The 23,877-nt window shown below is 39.7% G+C and overlaps 1 protein-coding gene across 8 annotated transcripts in view; it reads left to right on the forward strand.

Annotated features, from left to right (window-relative positions):
- LOC109919962 (endoplasmic reticulum junction formation protein lunapark) overlaps nt 1–23,877 on the forward strand; it is an 85,788-nt gene that overhangs the window by 24,395 nt on the left and 37,516 nt on the right. For all 8 annotated transcript variants that reach the window (XM_020520024.2, XM_020520160.2, XM_048598835.1 and 5 more), the window contains 2 exons: nt 9,397–9,455; nt 9,581–9,621. In XM_020520024.2, the coding sequence (XP_020375613.1) occupies nt 9,397–9,455; nt 9,581–9,621 (100 nt within the window). The remainder of the gene's footprint in view (nt 1–9,396; nt 9,456–9,580; nt 9,622–23,877) is intronic.

Here is a 23,877-nt window from a genome sequence, read left to right on the forward strand (position 1 = left end):
CCTCCACAGATGCTGCCAGACCTGCTGAGCTTTTCCAGCAACTTTGTTTTTGTTCCTGATTTACAGCATCCGCAGTTCTTTTGGTTTTTATTATGTTTACGTCAACCTGTTTTGGATTCTGCCTGGACTGCCCAGGGCCCTTACTGAAGGAGCTCCTCAGGGTTATCTCCCAGCTCCAACATAAAGTCCAAAATTGTGCTGTTTACTGACGATTGCACAGTAAACAGCACTGTTTGCTATTCCTCTGATAACAAATCAGCTGGATTGGGCTGCAGAATGGCAATAAGACCATTAGGAGCAGGTGTAGGCCATTCGGGTCATCAAATTTGCTCTGCCATTCAATGAGATATGATCATCCTCAACTCTACTTTCCTGCCTTATCCCTATAGTGTTTGATTTTCTTATTGTTTAAAAATCTGCCTATCTTAGCTTGAATACACTTAGGAACACAACCTCAACTGCCCTCTGCTGTAAAGAATCCACAGATTGACTACACTGAGAAAAGTAGGAGTAGAGATCAATAAGGGCAGTGTGATATACTTGAACAAATTAGTGTTGAGGGGGAGGAGGTATCAGTGCTTTTCGTGGGCTTGAATGTGGATAAATCCTCCGACCCGAATGAGATATATTCCAGGCTACTGTGTGAGGAAAGAGGAGATTTCGGAACACTGACATTGGTTTTCAGATCCCCTCTAATCATAGCAGGGGTGCTAGAGGATTGGAAGGCAGCTAATGTGGTTTCTTGATTCAAAAAGAGTGGTAGGAATAAACCAGGAAAGTACAGGTCAATGAATCTAACATCAGTGGTAGGGAAATTTATTGGAAAATATTGAGGGACAGATTTAATCTCCGCTTGGAGAAGCAGGGATTAACTAAGAATAGACAGCATAGGAGGACTCAGGGATATCTTGTCTATTGCATTTTCAGAAGACGTTAACAAAGAAACCTAAGTTGCAGGTACACAATTCCTTGAAAATGGAGTTGCAGGTAGACAGAGTGGTGAAGGTGGTGTTTGGCATGCTTGTCTTCATTGGTCAGTGCATTGAGTATACGAGTTGGGATGTCATTTGTGGCTGTAAGGTCATTGGTGAGGCCACTTTTAGAATACTGCATATAATTCTTGTCACCCTTCTCTTGGAAGGATGTTGTTAAACTTGAGATGGTGCAGAAAAGATTTGCAAGGATGTTGCCAGGACTGGAGGTTTTGAGTTTATAGGGAGAGGCTGAATAGACTGGGACCTTTTGCCCTGGAGCGGCGGAGGCTGAGGGGGTGACCTTATAGAGGTTCATAAAATTATGAGGGACATGGAGAGGATGAATAGCCGAGGTCTTTTTCCTTAAGTGGAGGTGAGAAGGGAAAGATTTAAAAAGAACTTGAGAGAGAACTTTTTCACGCAGAGGGTATGTGTGTATGGAATGAGCTGCCAGAGGAAGTGGTGGAGGCAGGTACAATTACAACATTTAAAGCCATCTGGATGGGTATATAAATAGGATTGGTTTAGAGGCATTTGAACCAAATGGGACTAGGCCAGATTGGGATGTCTGGTCGGAGCAGATGAGTTGGACCCAACTGTGCTTGGGGAGGGTAGTACAGTTGACGTTGTCCACATGGTCTTCAGTAAGGCTTTTGACAGGGTCTTGCATGGCTGTCTGATTGTGAGGCTAAGTGCATAAGGGATGCAGGACAATTTTGCAAATTTCAATCCAAATCTGGTTTATTGGTAGGAAGTAGAGGATAATGGCCAAACTGTGTTTTTGTGACTGGAAGCCTCTGACCAGTGACATGCCACAATGTTCGGTGCTGGGTCCCTGACTGTTTGTAGTGTACATCATGATCTGAACATTGAACGTAGGAAGTTTGATCAGTAAGTTTGCAGATAACATGAAAATTGGTGGTGTTGTAAATAGAGAGGAGAAAAGCCACGGACTACAGGATGATGTGGATGATCAGATGGGCTGTATGGTGGCAAATAGAATTTAATCCTGAAAAGTCTGAGGTGGTGCATCTTGGGAGGACCAGCAAGAAACAGAACCATATGTTGAATGGTAGGACCCTAGAAAGTACAGAGGATCAGAGTGACCATGGTGGGCATGTCAGTACATCCTTGAAGGCAGCTGGACAGGTAGATAAGGTGGTTAAGAAAGCATATGGGACACTTGCCTTTATTAGTTGAGACATTGAATATGAGAGCAATTAGATTATGATGGAGCTGTATAACATTAGGTCATAGCTGGAGTACTGTGTGTGATTCTGATTGCCACACTGTTGGAAGGATTTTGTTGCATTAGAGAGGGTGCAAGGGAGATTCATCAGAGTGTTACCTGGACAGGAGTGATTCAGTTATGAAGAGAGACAGATATATAGGGTTTAGAGCAGAGAAGGCCTGATTACCTGATTGAGGATTACAAAATTCTGAGGGACATAGATAGGGAGAAATATTTCCCTAAATAGAGGAATCAGTAACCAGGAGGCACAGTTCTAAGGTAAGGAACAAATGCATATTTGCACAGCACAAATGCTGAGCAGTAACCTTTAACCAGAGAATTTGATCAGCTCCTTTTTGATAATCAGTCATAATTGCCAAATCTCTCACTGTCAGTATTCAAGGGATTGTCACTGATCAGTAACTAACTGATTTATGATGTGGTCCATCTCCTTAATTTCCAAAGTCTCCTCATGATTTGTGGGATACAAGTTTAGAATATCATGGAATATTCTTCGTTTGCCTAGATGGGTGTAGCAGCAATAAGTGCAGAAGCTCTATACCGTCCAGGATAAAGCTGTCTACTTGTTCGGCACACTTCACCATCTTAAACATTCACTTCTTTTACCATGACTGGACACTGTGACTGTTTTGTATACATTGTACAAAATGCACTTCAGCAACTAACAAATGCTTCTTCCACAGCACCTCCTAAACCTGTAAACTCCATCACCCAGAAGGATGATGGCAGCATGTACATGGGAACATCGCTACTTCCAAGTAAAGTCATAGAGTATGAAAACAGACTGTTCGGTCCAACCAGTCCACACCAACCATGTTCTTAGATTAAACTAGCTACACCTGCCTGCGCTTGACCCACATCCCTCCAAACCTTTCCTATTCATGAACCTATCTAAATGTCTTTTAAACATCATAACTGTACTTGCATCTTCCACTTTCTCTGACAATTCATTCCACACACAAATTTTTAAATCTCTGTCCTCTCGCCATAAAAATATGCCCCCTAGTTTTGAACTCCCACTTGTTAGGGAAAAGACCCTAGTCATTCACCTTATCTATGCTCCTCAAGATTTTATAAACCTTAATAAGGTCAGCCCTCACCCTCCTATACTGCAGTGAAAAAAGTCCCATCCTTTCCAGTCTATTTTTATATCTCAAACTTTTATTCCTGGCAACATCGTTTCTGAACCTTCTCCAGTTTAATAATTTCCTTCCTGTAACAGAGTGACAGAACTGCGCACAGTGCTCCCAAAGAAGCTTCACCAATGTCCTGTACAACCTCAGCATGACATACCAACTTTAAGGTTCTTGCAAAGATTTGTAGCTCGGGTTGTGGATGAGGTTGTTGGCTTGCTCGCCGAGCTGGCTGGTTATTGTTCAGACGTTTCGTCACCATCTTAGGTAAGATCATCAGTGTGGCCTCTGATGAAGCGATGCTATTCTACTCCGCTTGGTATTTATGTGATTTGGTCTGTTAAATTGGGTTGTGTCATGTCCGGTTCTGTTCAGCATGGGTTTGTACATGGGGTTCAATTCCACATGTTTGATTGCATTATGGGTTGAAAACCAGGCCTCTAGGAATTCCCGTGCATGCCTGTGATTGGTTTGAGCTAGGATGGTCATGTTGTCCCAGTTAAATTGATGACCTTCATTGTCCGGATGCACGGAGATGAAGGAAAGTTTGTTGTGTCGTTTTGCTGGTGTTAGTGTATCATGATTGCTAGCTTTCTTCCAGTCTGGAGACAGAATGTTTGATGCAGTCATTGCAGGTATTTTGTAAACTATGTTGATCCTGCATGTCATGGTCTTTGGTCCTTGAGTGTTTGTCGCAGTGTGGCTGTGGGTTTGTGTACTACCATGATTCCTAGTGGTCACAGGAGTCTTGTTGTCAGTTTTGATACGTTGTTGATATAGGGTAGTGTGGCCAGTGTATTGAGGCGTACTGTGTCCTTTTGGCGTTGTCTATCGAGTAGGCACCTGCGAATGAAGTTGTTGGGATATCTGTTGTTGGCAAAGACCTTGTTTGGGTGCTCTTCCTCCTTGCTGCGTAGTTCTGGCGTGTTGCAGTGAGTTGTGGCCCATTTGAATAGTGTGCTAACACAACTTTGTTTGTGAAAGTTGGGGTGATTGGTATGTAAATTGAGGATTTGGTCAGTGTGGATTGCCTTCCTATATACTGTGGTTTTGGACACCCTGTTGGTCGTTTGTTCTACTCTGACGTGTTGTCTTCCTCTTCTCTCGTAAATTTGATCCTGGTGAAAATGTTGTTGATGTGATGGTGTGTCTCTTCTAACTTGCTGCGTTTAATGACGACAAATGTGTCACCCATGTATCGGATTGACAGTTTTGGCTGGAAGACGGGGAGCGTAGTGCGTTCCAGTCAGGGTTAGGGTAGAACAAATTTGAGAATAGCTACAGGAGATGTCTGAGCTACCTTCTTACCTTTCCTGACAATCAACCATCTATCTGACTGATTCTGCTGTGTCAGAGATAGTAGGAACTGCAGATGCTGGAGAATCTGAGATAACAAGGTGTAGAGCTGGATGAACACAGCAGGCCAAGCAGCATCATAGGAGCAGGAAGGCTGACGTTTCGGGCCTAGACCCTTCATCAGAATGTTCATCAAACTTTTTTGAACTTAATGTTATAACAAGTAGATATTTTGACATATGACAATAGAGACTTTTCTGTCATGTTAGTATATACTGCAGGAGGAGCCAATGGAGAGCTTGAATTTTTCAATCATTGGGGGAAAAATATTGCATTCACACTCATTCATTTATCCAGACTGTCTTATTTTTCAATGTGAGATACGAATAATCTTTTTATTACATGTAAGGCATCTCAAATCTTCAGCTTTAAATTCAGATAAGAAACCTGATGTATTTTAATATGTTACTTACCATAATGCATCATGTCTGTTTCTCATAATAATGCTGAAATACAATAAGCAAAAATAAACATTGAATTGGACATTGACCAGAGTTCTCTGAGATGAAAGCAACTCTTTTTGTCAAATTGCAAAATTAATTTTATTGTTCTCTTTCTGCTTCTATCTGAAGAAAATTATATGCAGTTTCCACTGGCTTAGTAGCTGCAAGGATGGAGCTGTCTCCTGATTTTGTGCTCCTGGCTTAGTGGATTTAATTATTGTTTCCTAAATTTTCTATTCTGTTATCAATTTTTATTTGTCAATTATGGGTTTATGGAACTATAGATTTTGCAACTATACTGTCACACTAATAGCATATTATTTGATTTTTGTATCATTACAGTCGTTGTTGTTACAGTTCTTTGGATCTCCGATAACCCAGACAGAAGAGCAAATTTGCTGCAATGTCATTTCAATTTAAAGTTTTTGACCTGTGGATTAGAGTGCACCAAATACACTGCTGAGGCATGGATTAGGGCTTCATGGTGCTATTGGGGGAAAAAGAAACAAATTTCCATTTTGTAATGATACAAAAATCAAATAATATGCTATTAGTGTGACGGTATAGTTGCAAAATCTATAGTTGTTTCTATGAAACCCATTCAGGATTTGAATACTGAAGGCTCAGACTTTTGTTTTAAGATTTTTATCCTCTGGGAGAAGGAAACCGCAGATGTTTTTGATGTAGCATTCCAAACTTATAGAACATAGAACAGTACAGCACAGTACAGGCCCTTCGGCCCACGATGTTGTGCCGAACTTTTACCCTAAATCTAAGGTCTATCTAACCTCCACCGCTACCTTATACTATCATCCATATGCCTATCTAATAGCTGCTTAAATGCCCCTAATGAGGCCGACTCCACTACCCTCTCCGGCAATGCATTTCACGCCCCTACCATTCTGAGTAAAGAACTTACCTCTGACGTCTCCCCGATATCTACCTCCTTTCACTTTAAAACTATGTCCCCTCCACCCTAGGGAAAATGTCTCTGGCTGTCTACTCTATCTATACCTCTGATCGTTTTGTACACCTCTATCAAGTCACTTCTCGTCCTTCGTCGTTCTAAAGAGAAAAGCCCTAGCTCTCTCAACCTTTCCTCGTAAGACCTTCCCTCCATTCCAGGCAACATCCTGGTAAATCTCCTCTGCACCTTTTCGAACGCTTCCACATCTTTCCTGTAATGAGGTGACCAGAACTGGACAAAATACTCCAGATGTGGCCGAACCAGGCTTTTGTATAGCTGGAGCATAACTTCACGGCTCTTGAACTCAATCCCTCTATTAATGAAAGCTAACACACCATACGCCTTCTTAACAACTCTATCCACCTGGGTGGCAGCTCTCCGAGAACTGTGAACATGAACCCCAAGATCCCTCTGCTCCTTCACACTGCCAAGAATCTTTTCGTTAACCCTGTATTCTGCTTTCAAGTTTGTCCTTCCAAAATGAATCACCTCACACTTTTCAGGGTTAAACTCCATCTGCCACTTCTCAGCCCAGCTGTGCATTCTATCAATGTCCCTTTGTAACCTAGAACAGCCCTCCGCACTGTCCACAACGTGACCCACCTTCGTATCGTCCACGAACTTGCTAATCCACCCTTCCACTCCTTCATCCAAATCATTTACAAAAATCACAAATAGAAGAGGACCCAGAACAGATCCTTGTGGTACACCACTCGTAACTGAGCACCATGTTGAATATTTTCCATCCACTACCACCCTTTGTCTTCCAAGGGTCAGCCAATTCTGAATCCAATCTGCCACATTTTCCCCCTATCCCATGCCTCCTTACCTTCTGCATGAGCCTACCATGGGGAACCTTATCAAATGCCTTACTTAAATCCATGTATACCACATCCACTGCTCCACCTTCATCCACGTATTTGGTCATCTCTTTAAAGAATTCAATAAGGTTTGTGAGGCATGATCTACCCCTCACAAATCCATGCTGACTATCACGAATCAAACTGTGCCTTTCCAAGTGATCATAAATCCTGTCTCTCAGAGCCCTTTCCAATAATTTGCCCACCACTGACGTAAGACTAACTGGCCTGTGATTTCCGGGGTTATCCCTGTTCCCATTTTTGAACAAGGGAATGACATTTGCCTCTTTCCAATCTTCCGGCGCTATACCCGTGGACAGTGAGGACGAAAAGATCATCGCCAAAGGCCCTGCGATCTCGTCCCTCGCTTCCCATAGAATCCTTGGATAAATCCCATCAGGCCCCGGAGACTTATCTATCTTCAACTTCCTCAGAATTCTTAGCACATCATCTTTACTAACATCAACCTCCTCTAGCCTGTTTCACAACATCCTCCTCTATAAGTAGGTCCCTATAAAAAAAACGCTGGTTCGGCCACAGCTAGAGTATTGTGTACCTTTCTGGAATCTACATTATAGGAAGGATGTGTTGCCCTGGAGAGTTTGCAGAGGAAATTTAAACTAGGATGTTGCCTAGCCTGGAGAGTTTTATTTATGATGACAAATTGGATAGCCTGGGAGATAGCAGGAACTGCTGATGCTCGAGTCTGAGATAACAAAGTGTGGAGCTGGATGAAGACATCAGGCAGGCAGCATCAGAGGAGCAGGAAAGCTGACGTTTCAGAGCTGGACCCTTCTTCAGAAATGGGTCCAGACCTGAAACGTCAGCTTTCCTGCTCCTCTGATGCTGCCTGGCCTACTGTGTTGATCCAGCTCCACACCTTGTTATCTTGGATAGGCTGGGGTTGTTTTCTTGGAGCAGACTGAATTAACAGTCTATCTGTCTACTCCTTAAATTACTCAATGTCCCAGCATCCACTGCACTCTGATTGTGAATTTGTGGAATTCACAATCGTACTTGGAGAGAAGTAATTTCTCCACACCTGTTTTAAATTTGCTGCCCTTAGCTTACAACTATGACCTCTTGTTCTAGATTGCCCCACGCAAGGAAACATTCCTTCTACCTTGCCAATCCCTTTAGCATGTTGTTTACCTCAATTAAATCTCGTTTCATTCTTCTAAACTCCAGAGTGTATAGGCCTAAACTGCTCAATCTCTCATCATAAGAAAAACCTCTCATCTCTGGAATCAATCTAGTGAACCAGCCTCCCCTGTAATTACATCCTTCCTCATGTAAGTAACAAAATTGTACACAATACTCCAAGTGTGGCCTCAGTAATACCTTGCACAGTTGCAGCAAAACTTTCCTACTTTTAACCTCTGTTCTGTTAACAATTAATGCCAAAATTCCACTGCTGTACCTGCATACTAGTTTTCTTTAATTCATGCATGAAGTCACCAAGATCCTCTGCATTAAAACAGTCTGAAGTTTCCCTTCATTTAGATAATTTGCCTTTCCATTCCTATGGTCAAAAATGGATATTGGCCCATTCATCTATCAATATCCATTTGTAAATTTCTTATTTCTTCTTGCAACTTACATTCCCACCCATTTTATTGTTATCTGCAAATTTGGCTATATTACTTTCTATCCCTGCATCCAAGTCAATAAGAGAGATTATAAATAGTTTGCACCTGAGGATCAAAGCCTGTGGCACCCCACTAGTTACATCTTGCCAACCAGAAAATGACTCATTTATCCTGATGCTCTGCTTTCTGTTGGTTAGCTAATGCTGTATCCATGCTTATAAATTATCCCTCACTCCATGTGATCTTACCTTAGTGTTAACCATTTGTTCTAGAAGTTGACATACATTACATCTTCCAGGATCCCCATTATCCATAATGCTTATTAAATCTTCAACGAATCCTATCAAATCAGTCAAACATGATTTTATCCCTTGTCAATCCATCGGAATAAATGTTTTTAGTTACACTTTACAAATGTCTGATTATTAATTGGTAATGGATTCTAACAATTGCCCAACGCGTGTTAAACCAACTGGTCTGTAATTTCCTACTTTCTGCCTCCTCTTTTTGAATAAGGGTGTTATACTAACATTAGGTCTTTATTGGATTGTTATTTATGGAATAAAGATTTTAACACAATCATGAACATTTTGCAACTTGAACAAATTAACACCCTGTCCCCAGTCATCCAGCAGTATTGATACCTGTCCTTCTGGCGATATTCCTGGAGAATACTTTGCACACTGAAGTTAATAGGGAAATAATGTACCATTGTGTTGTGCTCCAGTGAGTTATTTATTTAGTTCAAGTTTACTTTGCCTGATTTTTTTTAAAATCAGTCATATTTATGTGCTGTTTCTGATAATTGATTGTGTTTTTCAGGGTGTGGTTAATACGGAAAATATTGATTTGGCTCTTTTGCAAAAGAACTGAAAGAAACAGTAAGTTTTTAAGTATCTCTTTTTTTAACTACGTTTTCTTATACACTTCGTCTTTTTTTCATTACATTTACTGCTAGTTATTTTTCAAAACCACAAGACTTCTAACTCTTAAAACTTTATTGCAGGTGAAGCTCTAGAAGATTTAAAAGTACAAAAAAAGAAAATTGTGAGTAATATTTTGAAACTTTTCTATTTCTGCTCCTTCGTTTAAAACTATTTCACTTAGAGGCATCTCCTGTTCTAGTTACTAATTTACTGGCTATTTAAGTGCGCATCCAAGTAGCATTTGTCCATTGGTTTTAATATATTTTTCCTGTATTTTCTTCACTAATTGTAACCGAAACAAAATGTTCTGGTGTGTAAATGAAATAAATGTTAAACATTTTAGTTGTTTGCCAATACTGGTAAACATGCAACAGTGTTCTTTCTTTCTTATTTTAATCCAACCAATTCAAATTTTGGTATAGGACACAGGTTTACAGTTTGAGCCATTGCACAGTCGCTTTTGTCTGCTTGAAAGCTTGCCTAGACTTGAACAGAAGCTGCCATGTTTACAAAGCTGATAATTGACATGCTGTCGTGCATTAGTTATCTTGAGGGTATCTTCAACCATGACTGTCCACAAAGAAAACAATAAATCAATTTGGCTAAAGCAAGACAAGTGAAAAAAGTGACTGACAGAAAAGATACTCCATCTGACTTTTTTTTTGCAGCTTTTAGTAAAAAAGCAAACACAAATGAGAAGTGCGATTTAAAAATAGTTTAAACCTTTCTTTTGAAGATGAATACTTCTTGCGATTATTGCCTGAGTAAAGCTTAGCTTTAGTCAGGCGATAACTTGATCAGAATCAGCAATACAAGACTGTTAGCAAAGAAAATGGAAACTAGTTTAACTAAATGATTGTAGGTAGTTTATTTTGGCTGAGTGGTCATTTATATGTCATTTGTCATATAGTTTTGACAGTTCACTATTTTTAGGTGGAAGGAACGGTGAAAAAACCTGAGTATTTAAAAGTTACATAATAACTTACTTGGTCATTCAATTTGTGGTCATTTGTGTTTGCTTATTTGTGTCAACACAACAAAAATAATTGACTATTTGACGTTAGCGCAATTAATTTGTAGGATTGATTCAGTTAAGCCATTAATAATTGTTTTTGGTGACTAGTTTCTATGTCCAGTATCTCAGACGTTATTAGTTTAAATAGTTGTGCCAAAATTATAGATACTTAGCTGACATTGCACAGTTTGACTTTTGTTCCGTGTAGTACCTCGAATGTATATCATAAAAGTTTAGAATGGTTAAACGTAAGACTCAGTTATTCGTAAACTGAACTTTTTACTAAAGAAACCTAAGTTCACAGCAAATTTTCATTTATGGGATTAATATAATTTCTGTTGATTTTCAGAGCCATATATGATAGAATTTTTCCACTCGATCCAATTGATACTGTTGGCTCAATGAGGAAGGTCACTTTCTTGCCACAACTTGCTTTCCTATCGATCTGTGTTTCATCAGCAAATTTAGCTATGATACAGTTTGTCCCTTCACCCAAGAAGTTATTTTAAATCAGAAGTAGCACAGACACCAGCAATGATCCTTGCAACACTTGATTAGTTCCAAACTGATATCATGAAAATGACCCATTTACCCACCTTCTATGACTCTCCATTTCCTGTTAGTTAGCCAGTCTTCTGTGAATGCTAGTATATAACCCCAGCACCATAGGTTGTTCTTATTGTGTGTAATAACATTTTATTTGATACCTTATCGAATGCATTTGGAAATTCAAATGCACTCCATCTACTGGTTCCCCTTTTGACTTGCCTGTTTGATACATCCTCAGGAGCTCTTAACAAATATGTGCCTTTTACAAAATTGTGCTGACTTTGTTTGATTATGTTATGATTTCCTAAATGTCTTGCTGCTATCTCTTTTATAATGGGAAAATACTATAATCCAATGATCAATGTTAGACTAACTGGCCTAATGCTTTGTGCTTTCTGTCTCCCTCCTTTCTGGAACATTGAGGTTTCCTAATCACTGTCACCTTTCCAGAATTTAAAGTTGTTTTTGACAATTAAAACCAATGCATCTACAATGCTTGCAATCACTTCTTTTTAAGACCAATGCTACAATTCATCCGGTCCGAGTGATTTGTCAACCTTTATTAAAAGAGAAATAGTTACGAGGGCTTATTTTAAGTTCTTCCCTCCTTCTTCTGCTTTTTGATTTTTTTATTGTTACGCTTGGTTTTTTTTGTGTCATCTTCTGTAAGACAGATGCCAAATGCTTGTTTAAACCCTCTTGACCTTTCTATGTTTCCCATTTTTAATTCCCCTTGGTACCTAAGGACCAATGCTTACTTAAGCTGCTTATTTCCTTGTTATCTACATGTCGAAGATTTCACTACCTGTTTTTATACATCTTGCAAGTTTTCTCATGAATTCTAATTTCTTCCTGTTTGTTCTTTTAGTCATCTAAGGTTTTGGAGTCAGTTTGTGTTGAGGTTGGTTGGCTCGCTGAGCTGGTTTCTTGTTTCGCAGACATTCGTTACCATGCTTGGTAACATCCTCAGTGCCGCCTCCGATGAAGTGTCGGTGTGTTTTCCCACCTGGTTTTTAAACTTGTGGGTCCGTTGTGATGGATTGCCTCACTTCCGGTTTTAATTCGTAGTGGAATGTATATGGGGTCGAGTTCAATGTGTTTATTAATAGCATGCTTCGTGGAGTGCCATGCTTCTAGGAAATCTCGTGCCTGTCTCTGCCTAGCCTGTCCCAGGATCTTGGTGTTGTACCAGTCGAAGTTTTGGTTCTCCTTGTCCATGTGGATTGAGATCATCCTTTGCTGGTTTCTAAGACTTTAGTAGGAGACCAGAAGATTAAGATTAATCTTTGCAGGGCCTTTTCTTTCAGTTTTTTGTACCACTTTTAATTTCCATAGTTTGCCTCACATTGTGCATTCTTCCTGTAGACTTTCTTTCTCATTACAGTGTTTTTTGAATATTAAGATTATCTCTTAAGTGACTGCCGCTACTTCTCTACTGTCTTGTCTCTTAACCTATTTACCCAGCCCACTTCAGCCAACTCTGTCTTTATATGCTTGCAATTGGCTATATTTAAGTTTAGGACACTAATTAGGCTGACGTTTCTCACTCTCAAACTGAATTGAAATTGCATTATCATCACTCTTGCTTGTTTAGAGGATCCTTTACTGTAAGTTATTTAATTAATCTTGACTCATTGCCCAATACCAGGTCTAAAGTAGGTCCCAGAATCTGTTACAAATGTGTGAATTAGGAGCAGCGATAGACCATTCAGCCCATCAAGCATATGAAGCTGTTTAATAAGATTAAACCTGATCTGCTTGTGTTTTGAATTCCATTTTCCTATCTACCACCTATTTTTGATTCCCTTGCCTAATGAATATCTATCGATGTCTACTTGTAAAAACGTTCAGTGACACCACATTGAGACAAAAATTTACAAATTGTCTCCGCATTCTGAGAGAAAAAAATATTTTCATCTCTCCTGTAAAGGATGTTCCCTAGTTCTGGATTTCATTTCCATGTCCATTTTGTCAAGAACACTCATGATTTTATATATTTTGTTCAAGTGAGTACTCGCTCTTCTAAATTCCAGTGGGAGCAAGCCCATTCTGCCTGACCTCATGTAATGAGACAACCTGTTCATTCCAGGTATCAGTCTAATAAACTACCTCTAAATGTTATGGAGTTTGTTCATTCTTCCTTAAATTAGGAGACCAAAATGGCCCACAATATTTCAGATGTAGTCTAACCAACGCCTTGTATAATGGAGGCATAATATTCTTGACTTTGTTTAATTCCTCTCATAATAAAGGGCAACATTTCATTAGCCACCTTAATTGCTTGCTGTGCCCCCATAATAGTGTTTTGTGATTCATGCGATAGAACACCTTGATCTCTCTTGGAATTCTGCAGTCATTCTCTGTTTAGATAATAGACTATACATGTTTATTTTTCCTGCCAAAGTTGACAATTTTACATTTTCTCACATTAAACTCCATCTGCCAGATGTTTGCCGACTCTTAACAGCATACTTTCCTTCCTAGTTTTGTGTCATCTGCAAGTTTGGCTACTTGCCTTTTCTCCCTTCATGTAATTCATTGATACAAGTTGTGATAAGTTGAGGTGACAGTGCTGTTCTGAGAAACTGTCATCTTGCAGATTGCTTTTGCTAATTTGATTTGTCCCATTGATGTGAAGATTAAAATCTTCCATGATCATTACTGTAGCTTTCTTATGTAGGTGCAAATTACTGCGGATGCTGTACTGAAAACAACAAATGCTGGAGATCACAGCGGGTCAGGCAGCATGCATGGGGAGAGAGCAAGATAGCGTTTCGAGTCTGGATGACTCTTCATCTAGACTTGAAACGTTAGCTTGCTCTCTCCCCATGGATGCTGCCTGACCTGCTGTTATCTCCAGCATTTGTTGTTTTCAGTTGAGCTCATTCCTCATTCTTGTACTGAGCTTAAGCTTTGTTAGTAAAGCTACCAACCTCCTTTTCCTTTCCTTTTGACCTCCTGAAATGTCCTATACGCTTGAGCACTTAGGTGACAGCCATACTAGCCTTGCACCCGTGTCCCTGTAATGGTAATCAATTTATTTTTATTTCTGTTATCCATTCATCCATCTTGCTATAAATATCACTCTCTTTTTGTTTTGCCTTTTTTGTATAATCTGACCTTATTTGCTGTTGTACATTTCTGTTTGTATGGTCTGTCCCTTCCCATTACACTTTGGTTATTATTACTTAGTACATTACCTTAGACTGTTGCCTTGTCCTTTCTGTTTAGTTGTCTCTGTCCCCTATTAATAAGACACTGGTCCCAGCACAGCTCAAATGAAGGCTGTCTCAATGGTACAGCTCCTTCTTTCTCCATTGCCGGTGTTAGAACCTCTCGATTCTTACCTTCCTTTCCCACTCCAAGTTTCTCTTTATCGTCCTGAGCTGTGTCTTTAACCCTGGCACTAGGTAGGGAAATGATATTCGGAACTCAAGACAATCCCCGCTATAGAGAATTATATCTATTCCTGGAATTGTGTTGTCACTTATTGCTAATCAAGCCACAAGACATAGGAGCAGAAGTAGGCCATTTAGCCTATTGAGTCTGTTCTGCCATTCAATGACACCTGATATTCCTAACCTCTGCTTTCTTGCCTTTTCACCTGAAACTTTGATTCCCTTGCTGATTAAAAATCTATCTCAACCTTGAATATACTTAATGACCCAAACTCTGTTGCTCTCTGTGATAAAGAATTCCACATGTTTGTTACCCTGTGGATAAGAATTGCCTCCCTTTCCTTGTCCTAAATAGGTGATCCCTTATTCTGCCCTATTGTCCTGTATGCTCCCACAAGTGGAAGCAACCTGTCCGCACCTACCCTTAAGAATTCTGTACATTTAAGTAAGGTCACCCTCATTCTTCTAAGCTCCGATGAGTACGGGCCTAACCTACTCGACCTCTCCTCATAAGACAGTCGCTTCTTACTCGGGGTCAACCAGTCACTGGACTGCCTCTAATGCCAGTATATCTTTCCTTAGATAAAAGGCCCAAACTATTCATGGTATTCCAGCTGTGGTTTGACGAGAGCCTTGTATAGTTTTAGCAAGACCTCTCTTTAAACTTGATTCCTTTTGAAGTAAAATCCAACATTTCATTTCCCTCCCTATTACCTGCTGAGCCTGGCTGACTTGTGCATGAGTTTTTGACTTATGCATGAGTATCCTGAAGCTCATCTGTACTGTAGTTTTCTGCAGTCTTTTCCCACTTAAATAATATTCAGTTTCTCTGATACATTCATTTAATCCTTCACCACTCAAACGGTTCTCTGCACCACTGTGCTGTGGTTCGTTTTCTCATCCTGCCTGCAATTCTTGCTCTAGTCTCCACAATCTGCTAGAATCTGGAACCTACTGGACAATTGCAAGGGCTGAAGTTCCTCTAGAGCTATCTTTTGGATTCCCATACTTGTCTTGCTCTGTCACATTCACCTCTCTCTGACCACAGACCACATTCTAAGTACCTGGATTAAGGGTTGTGTCCACCTCCTGGAGTAAAACATCCAGATTCATTCTTCCTCTCTGTGCATATCAGAGTCCGAAGTTTAGATTCCAGCATTTATTAAAGATCAATTTAACGTCTTGGCTATAATTCCTCACCAGAACTTAAAGATGAAGAACAACTTCAGTAGAGTTGTGAAAACAAAATCTAAAACTTGCAAAGAAACAATAGGTGCTCAAATTTATAGGAGAAAATTAATGGGTTTCAATGTCCTACAAAAATGTTTAATAGAAAACCGATCTTTTGGACAATACCGGATATTATCCAGTTAGGCACTGGAAAGTTGTCTTGAGAAATTTAAGTGGACATAATTAAGATGGTTTTGTTTTTGTTCTAGCTAAGTTGAGTTTATTTCTTTAGCTTATTTGAAGGTATTTTTGCACTTCTGATTGCTGAGTTTATCCAGTGAGCAGCCAAGTTTATGCTTTGTAGGCCAAGAAAGCCCAGATTAAGACGTGACAAAAATCCCAAGAACTGTGAATGCTAGGAGGGCATGCTGTGATGAGGACATTAAGAGCCTGTCAGGGATAGAGATGGGTGGAGTGAGTGGACAAAAACTTGCTTGATGGTGTTTAATATAGGAAAATGTGAGGTCATGCAGCATGGTAGAAAATAAATCAAAAGGCAGGCTTTTATTTAACTGGAGAGAGGCTTCAAAAGAATGTAGAACAGAGGGATCTGGCTTTTTTTTCTGTGCATGAAAAACAAAAAGACAGCGAAGATGGATGAATCTTGAACTAGGCAGTCATAGTTACAGAATAAGGAGATATTCATTTAAAACTGAGGTGTGAAAGAATTTCTTCTGAGGGTAGTGAAAGTCTGGAATTCTCTAGCCTCAACTTGCTGGGATAGATCACTGAAAGTATTCAAAGTGGAGGTGGGTTGAGTTTTGAGAATACGAGGCATTGAAGACTCAGGAGCTGGCACAATAGAAGAATTGAGACCTTGCACAGATCAGCTATGATTTTGTAGAATGGCAAGACTGACTTGAAGGGATGAATGTCCTAGTCATGTTCTTTCTTCCTATGTTCACAGGAAGTGGTGAACAGTTTGAATTACTTTATCCTTTATTTATGCTGATTGGAATTCGTTTAGGGGAATACAGGTCCCAATGAACTGACAAAATTTAAAATTGATGTAGAGAAAGGAATAGAACATCTGCTTATCCTTTGCACTGATGTTCTGGGCTCCCTCTCATTGAGTATCAGGATGTTCGTTGGAGAAGACACCTCCCTCTAGGTGTTTAATTATCCATTACTTTTCACTGGATTTAACAGAACTGCTGAGCTTTGATCTGATCCCTTAGGTGTGGGGTTGCTAATAGCTTGCTGCTTTAACCTTTTTAAAAAGCGTATAGCTCTATATTATAGCTTGCCACATTTATATCTCAATTTTAGATATGCCTTTTTCTGATGTGCATTTTGACTTTCTTCATTGAACCAACGTTGGTCTCCTCGCTTGATGGTTTTGGTTGTGTGGGCTAGTATGTTACAGATTGTAGCAGAATGCAATTCTGCTGTTGATGATCCACAACTCTTCGCAAATGTATAGTTTTGAACTGTTGGTTCTGCTCTAAATCTATTATATTTAGTGAGATTTCTTAACTGCAAAGATTTAATCATTTTTGACCATGCAAATCTATTGTTAACCAAGCCAAATTTCTCATCATTCCTTTCTATTCGGAGTGACTGAATAGTGTTATCATGAAAACTGCATTTTATGGAATTTATGATGTCTATCCTTTCCAGACAATCATTTTGTACAGCTATGCCCTTTTACAATCATTTTATGAGGTTTACTATCCTTATGATTAAATCTAGTAAATATTAATTTACAATTGACAACAAAGGGCAGAAATCCAATGAGTTCAGTTTGTGCTGCCTGCACATTTTGTATATGGATTCTAAATTCGTGTTTATTTTGCCACAGCAGTGAAAACATTCTTAAAGAATCAGATCTGATTTGACAATGTGCGCTGCCAGTTCTTCCCCATCTGTCTTTTTTTTTCCTAAAACTGAGTCCTTTCTGTTTTGTGTAAGCTCCATTAGCAGATGTTCTATTCCTTTCTCAGCACTAATTTTAAATTTTGTCAGTTCATTGGGACCTGTATTCCCCTAAACTAATTCCAATCAGCATAAATTGAAACAGATCAAACTGAATTTGTTCACTTTTCAAATGGTTGATTCTTGCTTGTGCTCATGCAGGAAATGGGTTTATTTTTAATTTGTTAATTTTGTTTCGCCTTATAAGAAAATTGCAAATTTCTCTCCATGCTGATGGTTTGAGATTAACAGTAAAGCAAATGAGATATTGGCCTTTATATGTCATTAAAGGACTTTCATTGCTCCTTCTTGCCTTTATTGAGCTTTTGCGGTGCTTTGCACCAAGCTAATTGCTTCTGCTAATAAATAATCTAAAATCAATGCTGACAGCGGTTAATTGGCACACAGACTTTATTTCTTAAAGCGCTCTGCCAACAACCTTCTTAAAATTAATAGCATTAAGTGCTATGAGGAAATAAATCTGAGGAATTGCCTGTCATTTACTGTCATGTCTAATAACTTTCAATAATGACTGCTGATAGATTTTTGTACATTCCATTATTGAAGTAGGTGCATGTAATTATTCTCTTCATTATATTTAAACAATTAGCAATATTTGACATTTCTTCACTATGAAGATGCTGAGTACAATTAACAAGCTTCGAGAATTTTGGAATATTTTACGACTTAGCATTTCTTTTTAAATTTTCCTAAAAATTTCCCTAAAGTAATATAGTTTGCGTTCTACTATAGTAGCAGTCAAAATACCATGCAAATGGAAATTTACCTTTTTTTATGTTGTGCAATTGCAATAACTTCTGTCCCAATCAATGTTTATCTATTAATTTTAGTTGTCCCTTAATCCTTGAACGTAGGCCTCGATGTAAGTTGAATTCTGTTCTTATGTCTGAAACCACACATTGCATTCCCAGTGGTGCTCTGCACACTACCAGCCACTTTTGAACTGGTAATGGTTTATTGTTTCAATGCTTTTGTCCCGTTATTCCAATGACTGTTCTTAGATTCTCCCCACTGTTACACAACTAATGACCATGGGAACTTGGACAATTTGAAACAGGTACACACAATATTACTGAATAGTAGACTTCACTAATCAAAGAAAGAACCCTCTTTAAGAACCCACTTGCCCTTGCCTCTCGTCCTGCCTCATCTTGAGGTTGGTCTTTCTTGTAATTAATTTCATATTCTTCCACTTCTACTCTGCCTTGCAGCAGTTACCAATATTCAAGTTTCTTATCTGTCATAAAAAAAGGGAATAATTGAAACCCTTCTGTTTGCCCTGAAATCAACTGCTTTTACTTAAAGCACAACTGAGTGAGAAAGGCTCTTGCCTGCTCCTTCCCCTCTAGTGCCAGTGAAATTGGGAAGTGTCCTGAAATGTGTAGAATATTTATGAACATTTAGAGGTGGTATATTACAAATCACTCAGAAGGCCTGAGTTGCTATGGCAGCACGCACCTTTGCATGCATCTTGAAGTCTAGAGTTTGGATGGAGACGGTAGAAGATCCAACTATATTTTTCATCCAATGGCTGACCAGGAATGTTTCCTGCTTTTACTGTCTGCCCTTGGCGAAATGGAAGAATTTACAAGTCAAAAGCACTTTCCTTGTCTGACAAGTCATAAAGTTGGATGGAACCTGGAGTGTCTGGTTTAGAAGCATGATTTTAAACAGTCGTGGAGTGTTCACTAGGAAGTTCCTCATAGATCTACCTGGAATCCGCTAGTTGGCCCTCCTCTATTGTCAACCTGACCATCGCAGTATTCATATCCTTGACACTGATTCCATCCGTACGCAGTTAGTCTTTAGGATGAACCAGACTATGTCGCATGGGATATTGAATGTGCAATTAGTTGATTTTCAATTTCAATATTTCCCTAACCGACAGAGGATAGAGATCTTTGTGCAACTACCCCCTCCGATTAGTTGTTCAATTGACCCATCGCTGTTCACATTTATATGTGGTAAAACTACAGATCTTTGTCTGAGTTGTTGATCATGTTATCATTTAGCCATGTCTTAACGCACAACCAGAACTTGTATTAGGGGCTGTATGAATACAATAAAATGTGACAAGATGCTTCATAGGGCAGCTATGAAACAGAACATTGCACAGCATATAAGGAGATATTAGATCACATGATCAGAAATGTGGTCACTGAATTAGGTTTTAACAATCCTCTTAAAGGAAGAAAATGAGGTAGAGAGAGGGTATTCCATAATTTAGGAGCTAGGCACCGGAAGAGACAGCCACCGTTGACGTGGTACCTAAAATTGCAGTTACTCACAAGGTCAGAAGTGGAGAAATTTCGATATCATGAAGTATTTGGAACTGGAGGAGATTGCAAAGAAAGGGAGAGGAGAGGCCAGATAGAGATTTTAAAACCAAGCTGAGAATTTTAATACACATATATTGGTTTTCTAGTCATCAGTATAGTTCATTGATCATATGGGACAGGAGAATAAATTTTTATTTTGACTTGAGACATGAACAGCAAAGTTTTGGATGACCTCAAGTTTATGAGAGGTACAATGTGGGCTACCTGCTAAGAGTATAATCCAGTCAGGAGGTGACAAATGAATGATGTTATCAGCAGATGAGTTGTGGTGGGGGTGAATCTGGGGATTTGTTATGTAGGTGGAAATAAATGGTAATGATGCTATTAATGGGTAAGGAACTGTTCTCTGGGTAAAATATGGCATCAATTTTGAATGAACTAGCTCAATCTGACTTCTGCCAGGAAGTCTATAGCTGGGGAACAAATTTTGTCTTGGGTACTATATAAGATGGCATCAGTGTTTCCAATATTGACTGGGAGTAATCCCAGTATTGGATGTTCATTTAACAATTTGATAGTTAGCACTGGTGGTTAGTTCATACTGCTTCTGAGTGACATCATCAGAAACCACCGTATTTATTTTGGTGAGGATTGTGATGACACCAACTCTACCTCACCACCACCTGTTTTGACACATCTGTGAGAATAGTGAGAGTGATGTCAAGTGGACTTTTCCCTTGAGCTGGTTTTCCTTCTACTTACTGCAGCCCCAATCTGCTAACAATGTCCATCAATTCTCTACCTGCCCAATCAGTAGTGACGCTATAGATTCACTCTTTGAGATGAATATTGAGTCCACCACCTAGAGTACATTCTGTACCATTCCTGCCTTCATTGAGTATTTCAAGTGACGTTCATTATAAATAATTTATCAATGAATCAGTCTGGAAGGATGATAGCCCCAATTACAAACTAAGCTTTTATGCCATTGTTCAGTTGTTATCATGAGACTTTCTAGGGTCCAAAGTCAATGGAGAGGCCTTCCAGAACCACTCATTCCAGAGTCTGTGTTATTGTGATGACACCTCTGATGGCCTGGCCTTGTCCTAAAAAAATGTTAATGAACAAGACCAGAACAAAAATTGCTGGAGAACCTCAGCAAGTCTGACAGAATCTCTCCACGGATGTTGTCAGACGTGATGAGTTTCTCCGGCTATTTCTGTTTTTGTTTCAGGTCTTCCAACATTTGCAGTTCTTATTTTCATATTAATGAACAAGGTGTGTTTTGATGACTATCAAATAGTTACATAGCCAACATTGTTAATGTCAGCTTTTTAGTCCAGATTTTTATTCAGTCAAATGGTTTTAAATTCCATAATTCCACGTGGGATCGATTTTGTATTTCTAGTTCAGGAGCATATCTACTGTGCTACAGTTTAGTAAACGGTTATTTTCTGAGCTGTGGTAAATCAGTTTGCAGCTTTTGTGACTCAACAATTAGTATTTTTCATCAATACTGAATTTCAGTATACCAGTTTGTCTGTTCGCTCACCTTCGAGCCTTAGCCCAGCTCGTAACCAGGCCTCATTGGTAGTTGCTCCATGCTCCTCTTAAAGCTGAACTTTTGGTTCCAGCTGATCTTTGTTTTTTATTTTGCATACATTTGAGAGCATTGCTTTCATTTTGTTAGCTCTCAGCACCCATCCACCTTAATGGTGCTTTTCTTCGGTATTTTTTTGCTAATGCCCATTGATGTATACACAATTTAATATGCACTTATTTTTCATCAGTGCTTGGGACCATGCATTTCCCAATGAGTCCACATGGTTCGTGTCAACAAATGCCTCTTTTTATAAAGAGGTGCTGTGACAAGTAGAAGCCATTTTAAAACATGTAAGGCCCTTAAATTTGTTTTCAGTTTAGAAGAATTTGGGATGAGCACCTCTTTTAAAAATAATTAAATTCTGAATTAAGTTTTTCAGTTCAGAAGACACCACTGGCTTCTAAACCCCACAGTTATGTTTGTCCTAGAGAAGGATTTCAGGGCAGGTCAGGGAGTAAGTTACCTCAGCAGAAGGGTAATTTGTGAAATTTTCAAACTAGGAGAGTTTGGTTAGAAATTTTCAAGGTTGTTAGAACTGAGAATGTTTAGGCTGTCTGATTCAGCATGTGTGAAAAGGACTTGGCAAACTGTCTCCACAGTCCATGGCAAAGAAAATGTTGTAATTAGTTAAATTGTGCCCTAATGAGTTGAAATGGGAGTAATCTTTCTGGATATGTAATCACTGTAAGGGATAGTGCCTCTAAGTGGGTTGAAACTTTGTTTTGCTGGGCATATTTAGTTTTTGCTAATTGTCTTCAATGTTTAGATATTTAGGCAGACTCTTACGGGGGTCTAAACGATGTGTGCTATGCAGTGATTTGTGGCAGAGCCAGATGAGATGACATCCGGAGTGTTTTGCCGCATCTTAAGTTCTTGTTGAGCAGTGAGGTGAAATTCTCACTAGCCATCAGCGAGTTGTGGTTAAAGGGTGTTATAGCTTGTTAAATGCATTATTAAAGCCACAACTTGCCTTATTAAAAATCAGCTTTCCATCTTGCCAAATAAGTTGAGAGTTCCTGACATGAATGTCAGAGCAGCTGCCTGCCACATCAGCTTGCCCTTATCCAACAGGAAGACTGTTTGCTGATACCAGGCACCAGCATCTCTGGGCATGGTCTTCATGGGCACTGGCCACGCATCCACAGACATATGCCAGATGCCAGCAACCCTCATGAGACCTCTCTGAATCACTTAAATCATGCTTCTGCACTTAAATGATGTACCTCGGCTGCACTGGCAACTATGGATTGCTGCTGTAAGGATGCTGTGCACTGATGGTCACACATCTGGCTCAAGGATTGGCTTGTTTGCTTGCTGTCATTGTGCTCTCACACTGAGCCTACCTGGGTGCTTGCAACATCCCTGCCTTGCAGTGCCATTTAGCATAGACACAAGGAAGCTTGTCATGGTTGTCAACAGCCCTCAGTTGCATCAAGGAAGATGTCCTTCGCTTAGGAGGTTCTAGTAAGTTGAGGGCAGTCACCGATACTACTACAGAGTTTGGACATGGTCAGCATTAGGGTTGTCTCTTCATAAGGGGCATGCGGCCCGATGTTGGGCATCCCAATACCATTCTAGATTCTTTTTGCTTGATTGTGGGCTATTTTCTTCCTGGAATGAGAGAGAAACAGCTGTTACAGGAGATTAAATTGGGGGCACAACTGTTACTTTTGCTGTAGGTTGGGAGGTGTTCCAGGTGGATAAGAAGGCAGTGCAAAGTATATCTAGGTTCATGGTTTCAAGTGTTGGTGTGGGGAATGGCAAATGAGGGATGTATTGCATGCAGTAGTGAGAATGGTAAGCATGAACCTTTTGGGGATGAGTATAGCAGCAGAGATCAAGCGTATGTGAGGTAATAGAGAAAAGATAGTGGTACTTGGGCTGGCAGAGTGTTGAAGGTCATTGACTTCCTTACTACACTGCTGGTCATTGCTCCAGATGCTCAGACTGTACGGACCTGGTGACAACCTTGGATCAGGTTGGTAGGACCTGGTGTCGATGTCTCCACTACTGGTCCTAGTGATGTGGAAGAAGAGTGCATGTATGCCATTCCGTCCAGCAGGACTTCAGAGCTGGGGTATCATTATCCCCTGTTTGTCATATCTGGGATAGATGTCTGGAATCTTGCAGCACAACTCCAGACTGATGGTCTGCAACCACATTTCAGTTACATATGATGAGGTGCATTTGGTAAGAGAGAGTGAGAAACCTCCCTAAAAACCCAATGCAACTAGGACTTAAGTCAAAAAATGTAAGATTTAGCCCATTGTTATTTTCATTTCCTTTGTGTAATCAAATTTATTCTGTTGTTAAAGAAAGTCTGCAGCCTCATGTGAAAATGCCTTGGTGACTAACCACACATTAACTA

Source organism: Rhincodon typus, chromosome 7 (assembly GCF_021869965.1).
Source record: "Rhincodon typus isolate 14 chromosome 7, sRhiTyp1.1, whole genome shotgun sequence".
Taxonomy (NCBI): Eukaryota; Metazoa; Chordata; class Chondrichthyes; order Orectolobiformes; family Rhincodontidae; genus Rhincodon; species Rhincodon typus.